The 10,667-nt window shown below is 55.8% G+C and overlaps 1 protein-coding gene across 1 annotated transcript in view; it reads right to left on the reverse strand.

Moving 5' to 3' along the window:
- PIN1 (peptidylprolyl cis/trans isomerase, NIMA-interacting 1) overlaps positions 1-10,667 on the reverse strand; it is a 10,991-nt gene continuing 324 nt past the window's right edge. Inside the window, exons 2-4 of the mRNA XM_014533969.1 lie at positions 9,319-9,531; positions 1,687-1,797; positions 1-604 (exon numbers count right to left, since the gene is read on the reverse strand). Of these exons, the coding sequence (XP_014389455.1) occupies positions 495-604; positions 1,687-1,797; positions 9,319-9,531 (434 nt within the window). The 3' untranslated portion in view covers positions 1-494. The remainder of the gene's footprint in view (positions 605-1,686; positions 1,798-9,318; positions 9,532-10,667) is intronic.

Genomic DNA, 10,667 nt, shown 5'->3' on the forward strand with positions numbered 1-10,667 from the left:
CAGTGGTTCCAGGTTTAATGGAGGGTGCGAGGGTGCTGCACTGCTGCTCAGAGGGCCCCACAGCAGCAGCAGCCTGGGCCCCACACAGAGCATCTGCATTTTGCGATTTAATAGAGGAACATGGCATAACCAGGAACAACGTAAGGCCCTCCTACCCCATCCTGGACACGGGACAGCTCAGCTGACTAGGCCTTCCCTTTGGGACAGGGCACCCCCACCCCCTGGGTCTGGGAGCTCTGGACCGCACTGCTGTCCTTCCAAAGTCAATTCCAAAGGAGGGGGGAATCTGGCGGGGACAGCCCCAACCTGGGTCCGACAGGGAGCCCCTAATGGTGCAGAGCTCCTCTCCTAGCCATTTTGGGAACAATAAATACTGTGTGACATCAGCAGGGAGAGGCGCCCATGCTCGGCTGGCAGCAGTAAACAGGGCCTCCAGGCCCAGCCACCCTGCCTGCCCCGCCCCATCCCAAGGCCAGGCCTAGGCACCTGCCCCCTCACTCCGTGCGCAGGATGATGTGGATGCCGGAATCCGTGAACACGGGCCCGCTCATCTCCCCCGTCCGAAGCGCAAAGGAGGCATCTTCAAATGGCTTTTGCATCTGACCTGGGGAAACGTAAGGGAGGATGCGTGGGGGTCAAGACGTGGCAGAAGCTCGGACCAGGCAGGACGGCCAGATGGGGCTCCCACCTGTGCCCAGTCTCCCACTCATCTGTCACTTGGTTTATGGCCCTGTCACAGTGCTGAGCAGCCCAGCTGGAGGTGGCAGGGCCATTAAAGAGGCCCCAGGAAGCCTGAGGACAGCATGAGGGATGTCAGGCAGAGCTGCTGCTGCTGCTGCTGCGTGCTTAGAGATGCACTTTAGTGATGAATGTTTCCCTAGACCCAGCTCCCAGCCCCTGCCACATCATCTGTCCTGTCTGCCCCGTCTGCCTCCCGGGGTGGGCGGCAGCTCCTGGTTGGTTACCCCACACCCCTCACCCCATCCCGGGCATCTTGGGGATGGAGGGAAAGGAAGACAAAGAGGTGGTGGTCAGCTGGTCCCCTCTGCTCCTCCCTTCCCACTGCCCCAACCAGACAGCCCTAAACTCAGAGCTGCTGATCCAACCCATCCTCCCTCACCCCTGGTTCCCCACCATTAAGGGTGGGTAGAGGTTATGGGAGATGACCCTGGGGCTCACAGGGGCCCTGCCTTATACCTCTAACTGCCGTAATGGGAAAAATGTGCAAAGAAACACAGACTGACGCCCCATCCCAGGAGAGAATGACTCGGGAGAAGGCTCTGCAGTCATCCCAGCCTCTACCAGCAAGGCAGCCTCTGGAGCCTGAGGAAGGGCTGTGCTGCCACCTGGTGGACCCTGAAGGCCTGTGCCGCAGGGGCCACCCGGCCCATCCTCTACAGCAGGTGGGGGGAACGTCGGGCAGTGTAGGCCTGCGAAGTCATTTGGTCTGGCCCTGCCCAGGCATTAGGGGTGAGTTAATCACATGTTTGACCAAACATGAGCAGGCTAATGTTTAAGTTGATAATTTGTACGGCCCGTGAGTGAGTCATAAATACCCAATGGCCCCTGGCAGAAAAGAGGTCCCCACCCCTGCTCTGCAGTCTGGGGAGCATCTCGGGGCGGCGGCCACAGAGGAGTGGCCTCAGCATCCTCTTCATGGAGCCTCTGTGAGAAGAGGCTGCGCACCTCTGCTGAAGGCACCCAGGTCTCCCCTGGCCTTGGCCGAGCTGCAGTCACTGTACTGTGAAGCCAGCGATTCAAAGTCTTCCTCTCCGGACTTGATCTTCTGGATGTAGCCTGTGGACACACACGACAGGAGGCACACGGGAGACCATGTCAGGGGCGGGGCAGAGAGCTCAATGAACAGTGGCACACCCCTCAGAACGAAGCTGTGCCACCTTTGCTCTACTGCGTATGGCACACATGCACGTACATGTGAATGCTCGCCACCCCCACATGCTAACACACAGCCACAATGCCTTCTCCCTGCACACGCCTGGAGACACAGGAGTCCATGAAGTGGTGCCTTCCACACGCATGTGCACTGTGACCCTGCAGTAACCTCAACAGCCATGCTGGTCTCACAACCCACCCTAAACTCCTGCTCCCTTTACCACTCTCCCCCAGTCCACACAAATATAACAAGAATTCAGCAACCCAGGTATGTGCCCTTGACCAGGAATTGAACCCTTGACCCTTCAGTGCATGGGCTGATGCTCTAACCACTGGCCAGGCCAAAAGTCAAGCTTTTAACCACCCCTGCCCCATAGTTCACAGGACCCAGATCTTCCTCTGAGCAGCCAGCTCTCTCGGACTCCTGTATGACCTCAAGGTCACGGTCGCCCATCTGCCAGGGACCCCAGATGAATGGCATGCCCATGACAGTACGCTTATTACCTGTCTCACTGTACATCACAGCAGCAACCAGTGTCCTGGTGTCTGATCTGCTGGATGCTCCCACGACCGTTCCCATCACCCCTGCCTTCCCCATGTCCCTGTCACTCTTGTCTTGTCCTCACCATGCTTTTGCCTCTGAGTCTGAATTGCTAGTCATTGCCAGCAGACCACAGTGACATGCTGCACAGTGCCGGACACGGAGAGAGAATTTGAGAAATGTCACCATTCTCCCTTCCATGTGGGCTACACACCCCTGATGAGGCTGTCTCTACTTCCCCCTGACCTGCCCACCCCTGGTCTTCCTCGTGGGCACATCACAGTCTGGTCTGGTGTGTTGCTTGCTCAGACAGAAGGCCCACTCGCTCTGGCCGGCATGATGTGGTGGCTTTTGACCACAATGCCCTGGTGTGGCTGGAACACCTCCCTGGGGCTGCTAGGTGGTGCCTCTGTGCCAGATGCATCCATAGGTGACTGACCGGCACCAGATGTCACTAGGATACCCCTCCTCCTCCTCTCCCTGGACTCCCAGTTATCTCCTTGCCCTCCCCCTCGCAGCACCAAGGTTCCTCCTCTTCTCTTCTGTCTGGACCTCAATTTGCCAGCCCGGGAATCCTGACCACCCCCTTTATGTGTACCTGCCTGCCTTAAAGAGGCACACTGTCCGCACATGCCCAGCACCTGCAGAGCCAGGCCGAGACCTGAGCCCACTCCAAGCATCACCTGGCCTCATCCTCCAGCAGCTGGGCCATGGGCATAACTGCAGGGACCCTCAAGACCAGAGGCCTGCCAAGAAGCACACGGTGTGTGTGTGAGCAGGCGCTACCAGCCTGAAAATCAGATAAAAGTCAAGCCTTTTGTTTTTGTTAATCCAAGGATATTTTTTCCATTGATTTTTAGAGAGAGTGGGAGGGAGAGGAAGAGAGAGAGGTAAACATGGATGTGAGAGACACACATCGATTAGTTGCCTCCTGTGTGCGCCCCAATTGGGTAGGGGATCTTGAACCTGCAACCCAGGTACGTGCCCTTGACCGGGAATTGAGCCCCTGACCCTTCAGTGCGTGGGCCGATGCTATAACCACTGGCCTGGGCAAAAGCCAAGCTTTTAACCACCCCTGCCCCATAGCTCACAGCACCCAAATCTTCCTCCGAGCAGCCAGCTCTCTCAGAAAACATTCTGCTCAGATGGAGCCTGAAATGATATTTTAAAAAAAATGTTTCCCTCCTCAGTTCGCCTTCTAGAGCAGCGGTTCTCAACCTGTGGGTCGCGACCCCTTTGGGGGTCAAACGACCCTTTCACAGGGGTTGCCTAAGACCATCGGAAAACACATATATAATTACATACTGTTTCTGTGATTAAGCACTATGCTTTATTTATGTTCAATTTGTGACAATGACACTGGGGGTCACCACAACATGAGGAACTGTATTAAAGGGTCGCGGCATTAGGAAGGTTGAGAACCACTGCTCTAGAGGCTGACCTTCAGGAGTTTGGTCTTGGCCACAAGCCAAGATGCAAGGGAACCTTCAGACTCCTGTGTCCCCTCGGCTCCACTCTCCTACCCCACAGGGTGCCCCTCCCAGCCCCACCCTGCTTCTCTGCTCCCTCAGCCCCATCCACCCACCGCCTTGATCTCACAACCCATCCTAAACTGTGTCCATATGCCATCCTTGCTCAGGCATCTCTTCCCACTTGAAGCTGGCCTGCTGCCTTCTGCCCCGCAACTCCCCCGCCCCAAGACCCCGCTCTCTGAGGTGCCTCCCCTGGGCCCCGCTTTAACACTGTCCTGTTTGTGCGTCTGTGGCCTGCCTTGTACCGGGAGGACAGGGGCTGGGTTAGCCTTGCTCACTGCTGTGTCCCCAGCACCTGGCACTATACACTGAGCAGATGTTCACTAATGTTGAAGGAATTCATGAATAAATGAGACAGAAACAGGCCACGGGGAAGGAGGGAGAGGGATCCACCGCTGGGCTCTGTAGGCAGAAATGCCAGAATCTCATACCTTTTCTGTGAACCTCAGGCCCAAATACTAAAGAGGAGGCAAGACAGAAAGTACAAACCAGACGCCCTGGCCTTCTCCCGGCAATGCCCTGGCCTCACCTGACTGCGTCAACACCAGTCACCAAGACAGCGCCCACCCAACCCCCATCCAGCGGAGCTCCGGCTGGGACAGAGAGCCGGGCAGACCAGCAGCCTCACCAGGAGCTCCCAGTCTGCCGCGGCACCTTCCACCTGCTCGGGGAGTTCGGGAACTCCTGGGAGAGGATGCACAACAGAACAGCCTCTGCCCCTGCTGGCTGGCAGATCACAACACAGCCCTGAGGCTGAGGGTGTGGACCTGGAACCTTAGCTGCTGTGTTCAGATCCCAGCTTTACTGCTCCTGAACCTGTGACCCTGGTGGGTGACTTTCCCTCTTGGAGCCTTCCTTTCCTGACCTGCAAAATGGGCTCATTAGCAGCTCCTACCTTGGAGGGCTATTGTGAGGAGTAAAGAAGTTATTGCTGGAGCAGGGCCTGGCCCAGAGCAAGCCCTTGACAGGTACTAGCTATCGGTCCCCACAATATGGACTGCATTGTGTGCCCCAATTCATGTGTTGACCCCCCAATGTGACTGTATTTAGAGATGGGCCTTTACAGAAATAATTCAGGTTAAGTAAAGTGCACTAATTAGCGTTCTTATAAGAGACACCAGAGCGTTCCATCTCTCTCTCCACATGGGCACACACCAAGGACAGGCCTTGTGATGACAGCAAAATTACCGGAGGGAAGTGAGTGAACAAATAGGGGGTCTCGGACCCTAAAAAGGTTTGGAGACAAACAAGGGAAGAAGCCTGGACAGAAAAGGGAAACGGGTTAGTTCTGTCACCCCAGAAGTCCCAGATCCAGCAGGAAGGGCCCAGCGAGACCAGAGACCCAGCCTGAAGCCAGCAGGCTGGGAGTCACTGACCTGGGGGTGGGGGTGGGGGGAAGACTTGAACCACAGCACTAACTGACCCTCGATCCTTGGACAGGGTCATGGAGAAGCCCTCCCCACCTGCTCTCCATCCCTGCTTCTCCAGGGCCTGGCCTCCTCAGACAAGGACACCAGGATTACAGGCAGCCAGTTCTTGATCTCCGATAGCTCCTGGCCACAGGCCAGCAGCTGCAGAGGAGCCGGCGCTGAGAACAGGGGCATCAGCAGAAAACTTGGAAGCACTGGCTCTCACTGCAGGCAGCCTGTCCCCTTGGGCAACGGGCTGCACTGGCTCTAAATGGGTACTGATGAGGCTCCAGACCCGGCTGCCAGCTACAAAGTGTGCTGCCCGAATCCTCATCTCCTGATCACCTGGAACAAGCCCCTGACAGGGGAACACTCACTTCCACGGGAGAAAAAAGGAGCCCAAACGCCCAGGCTCGCTGACCTGGCACCACAGCCTGCATCTCACTGCTCCCTCCCAGCAGCCCTGAAGGAGGCCTGCCCCAGCCCCATCTCAGTGTCTCAGGACACGGAGGCAGAAGAGGAAGATCGCTGCCCAAGGTCATCAGAGGGTCTGCCCGCTGAGCCCACCAGTTCCTGCACCCCTGCCCAAAGCTCTCCATGGGCCCGAGTTCTTCCCATCAGCCGTGGGGAAGCAGCAGGGGCTGCCAGAGAGCAAAGGCCTGGTCTTGACCTTGGCCCCCACCACACACGCCTAATGACTGAGGTCAAGGCTCTAGCACGTAGACAGTGAGCGCCAGACACTGAGCCCATTGCTCCTCTGAGCACTCCCTGGACCTTTATGGCCGCCTTGTCCCCATTTTACAGAAAAGGAAACCGAGGCTCTGAAAATGAAGACACTTGCTGAAGGCCACGCAGCTGGCACCAGGATCCATCTCTGTGTGACTCCAGGTCGGGCTACTTGGTTCCGACTTTACCCCACCCCCGCCCATCTAATCCATCACCTATTCCTCTGGATTCTGCCTCCTAAATCTTTCTAGAATACGCTCCACCCCTCCCACCCACCTCCAAGTTCAAGTCACATCATCTGTAGCTTCCACCAGGCCCTCCAGCGCAGGTGGGCATGCCCTCCCCCTGCTAACCCTGGTCTGCATCCGCTGAAGGTTAGGCCCCAGGGCCCAGCTGCTTGCGGGCAATTCCTCCCACAGCTTCCACCAGGCCCTCCAGCGCAGGTGGGCATGCCGTCCCCCTGCTAACCCTGGTCTGCAGCCGCTGAAGGTTAGGCCCCAGGGCCCAGCTGCTTGCGGGGAGCACCCTCTCCCAAGTTACCCTCCCCAAGACCCAGCTGACTTCAGCACCCTCAGCCCCACAGCAGTGTCAGCCCTACCGCACACCTGCCCCTCCCAGTGATGGGAAGCACCCTCACCTGCCACCCCAGGCGGTCCTCATCCTCACAGCCTGACAGTTAGCCCAGCCCCCTCCCAGTTGCCTTCCCAACGTCTCTTCCTCAGGCCCCTCAGACTTAGTGAGTCCCTCCTCAGACTGCATCTCTCTCCACGTCCTCTCTACCAGTGGTACCTCTTGTCACTCAATCGCAAACGCCTGTTACGTCTCTCTCTCTTGTGGTCCAGAAGCCTTGGAACAGGGACCACCTGAGCTGGGAGAATTTCAAGGTTCTCTCTGGGCTTTTTCCACTCGCTTCCTCCTTTTCCCCTGAGGCAGCCATATCCCCCGCCCACCCCCCTAACCCCCTCTTCCTCATCACTCATAGTTGGTCCCAGCCAACCTGGCCTCTGGACCTTCTGGCTTCCCTGGCCGTTCACCTCCAGCCACACTATTGTGAAAGCACCACCGCAGGGCCCCTCTCCGGTCACACTTGGCCATGTTTCCCCGCAATGACCAGGAAAGACCCCGACTCTCTGCCTTGCTCTGGGCCCTCCTCAACCTGGCCAGGACCTGCCCTTGAAGGATGTGGTCCCTCTTCGGTCCCCTGCACAGCCTTCCAGAGTTCTGTTCACAGCCCAGCTCCAGGCCTTTATTTCTGTCATGTCCTCTGCCAGGAATCCTATGTTTCCTACTGCTTCACGAACAATGCTGAGTGCTCACAGGGGTCAGGCTGTGTGCTGGGTAGTGGGGAAACAATGCTGAGTGCTCACAGGGGCCAGGCTGTGTGCTGGGCAGTGGGGAAACAATGCTGAGTGCTCACAGGGGTCAGGCTGTGTGCTGGGCAGTGGGAAACGGGGAAAGAGCAGATCCAGTCCCTGCCCTCATAAAGCTTAGGAGGCGAGTTTAATCGGCCTCAGATTCTGTGCAAGAACCGAGATCCTCCCTATAATGTTATGAGGCTAACAGGTGCCATTTATCATGCCAGACACCATATGGGGGAGGGGGTATGCATGTGTGTAAGTAATATCTTACCAACCAAGTACTGGACCAAGTGATATGATAGCTAAACACAGCCAATACTGACTATTGTGTACTCGTTGCCAGGGTTGTGTTAATAACAACAATCATAATCACCGCGAGTAATTATAGAACGTTTACTAGGTGCCAGGTCTGTTATTCGTGCTTTACTGTATTAGGTCAGAGTCCTCACAACCACCCTGTGAGGTGGGTCCTATTATAAATACTAATTTTACAGGTAAGAAATTAAGGCTCAGAGACGTTAGGCAATTTGCTCAAGGTCACACAGCCAGGACCTGGCAGAGTCCGATGGGAACTCAGGCTGTCTGGGCATGGATGAGGGACCAGTTATGTGGGGTAGGAGCAGCCAGGGAGAGGTCTGGGGTCTCTGGTGGGAGAGGCTGAGTGGATGATGAAATCACCGGTGAGATCCAGACTAGCACCGTCCAACAGAACTTTTCCCGAGGATGAACATGTTTATCTGCGCTGTACAAGATGCAGCCCTAGCCACACGATGCTACTGAACACTTAAAGTGTGGCCTCATGGCTGAAGAACCAATTTTTAATATTTCTTCATTTTAATTCATTTAAGTGGACATCGCCGATGTAGGCAGTGGCAGGCAGCTATACTGGACAGCTCTAGGGCAGGGTTCTGCCAACAATGACCCGCAGGCTCGCTATTTTTGTAAACAGAGTCTGATTGGCATCTAGCCACGCCCATTTGTTTACCTTTTGTCTAACGCTATCATTTTACAAAGCAGAGCACACAGAGACTGTTTGGCCTGCAAAACCTAAAATATTTACCATCTGGCCTTTTAAGAAAGCTATACTGGACAGCTCTATGGCAGGGTTCTGCCAACAATGACCCGCAGGCTCGCTATTTTTGTAAACAGAGTCTGATTGGCATCTAGCCACGCCCATTTGTTTACCTTTTGTCTAACGCTATCATTTTACAAAGCAGAGCACACAGAGACTGTTTGGCCTGCAAAACCTAAAATATTTACCATCTGGCCTTTTAAGAAAGTTTGCCAACCACTGTTCCAGACTGTGGAGAAAACAGGAGAGAGCAAAGAACCTCCTCTCTCCGGACAGAATGAATTTACAAACTGCAGCCAGTTCTGCACGGCTACCTTTCCGACCTCCCTCCCCCTCCAGACCCACTCCTGGTGCACCGCAGAGCCCTGCCTGATGACAGCAGCATCCATCACTCCCGCTGACTGAGGGCACACGTGCGCCACGCACTGCCTTATCTCAATGAATTTTCACAACGACCCTCAGAGGCAGGTATATGACCATGCCCATTTCATAGAGGTGAAAACTGAGTCTCAGGGAGGTGACTTGGGCCCCTAAGGTCATAGAGCTTGCAGGGGTCTGCTAGCCCCAACACTGGGTCTTCCCACTTTTATGGATGGAAAGAAAAAGGAGAGGTGGCCATGTGGGCCAGGCTCACGTCACGTGCAGGCACTTTTGTGTCGGCCAATGCCACACCTCACAGCTGAGCAAGCTGGGGTAGAGGGTCTGGTGTGATTTCTACGAGGCTTGCTCTGGCCCCTCAGGGAGAGGTACCCCCCGCCCCCCCCATCCTGTCTCCAGTTCTGCTCACTGTTGATCAGCTCCAGGGCCTCCTCCTTGGTCCGGGTTATCTTCTCTTGCCTCCAAGATGACGGCCGCCGAGACTGGCTGTGCTTGACCAGCAGGTGTGAGCAGCGCACCCTGGTAGGCTCCCCCTGTCCATTTTTGCCACTGCCACTGCTGCTGCCACTTGGCCGCTCCCACTGGCTGGCGTTCGTGATGTGATTGAAGTAGTACACCCGGCCTGGAGGGAGAGGAGGTGGATATTCAGCTGGGACTGCTCATAGGACACCACCCTGAGGCCAGAATAAGGGACTGGCCTAAGAGATGCCATGATTCAGCAAATTCACTGTGTGTCCACCACATGCCACAGGCCCTTAGGGAGCGAATATTCCAGGTGGGGATGGATTGCCACCAGCCAAGCAAATAGGACACGGTAACTTCAGTCACTGATAACGCTGAATGAGCCAGGTGACAACAGAGAAGCCAGCCCCACCCCAGAGGTGGACCAGGGCCCGGGAGAGGAAGTGGTTCAGAGCATGCACTCAGCCGTCAGACCACCTACTCAAACCTGGTTCTGCCACTTCCTCACGGTATGACCTACCTTCCCCAGGCCTCGGCTTTCTCACCTGTAGCCTGCAGATGACAACAGGACCTGCCTGTTGGGCTGCTGCAAGGACTGAATGAGTTCACATCTGTAAAACGCTTAGGATGGCTCCCGGCACACATTTAAGAGTGTGATAGCCATTACTAGCTCCATTTTATAGAGGACAAACCTGGGCAATGTTTCCTGAGTGTTTACTGTGCTTCAGACACACCATGGAGGGAGGCATAGTGTCAGACACCAAAGCTCTGCTCTTTCCCCTACAGCGTACTGTGCTACACAAGGGGCCAGACGTTACTCAGCGACTGAGGAGCATGGAGTAAACACGGCACACAAGAAACTTGAAGTGCGAGGGACCCAGTAGAAAAGGGGTGTCATTCCACTGGGTTACATGGAGGACTTGTGCCCAGCCCTGTGAAGGGCTGGATGTCGCCCTAAGGACTGTCAGGGTCAAGCCACGCAGAAATGGCAGAACATCAGGTTTATGCCACAGCAAGGTGAGTGAGAGCTGAGCCACGGAAGGTCTATAAAACCTTGGCCATGGGCTCCATCTCCTTGAAAAGTGGTGGTGAAGTGAGAGATGAGGCCGTCAAACTTCATGGGGTTAATGTGGAGAGTCCATGATGATGCACACAAGGTGCTCATCAGAGCTATTACTGCGACGGTGACTACTATGGACAACGACGGGTGGAACAAGATGCAGGGCCTGCTGCTCTGCAGTTTGCAGTGACAAGGGCAGGGGGCTCTGGAGTCAAAATGACTGGGTTCTAACCCAG

The sequence above is a fragment of the Myotis brandtii genome, unplaced genomic scaffold (genome assembly GCF_000412655.1).
Source record: "Myotis brandtii unplaced genomic scaffold, ASM41265v1 scaffold1234, whole genome shotgun sequence".
NCBI lineage: Eukaryota > Metazoa > Chordata > Mammalia > Chiroptera > Vespertilionidae > Myotis > Myotis brandtii.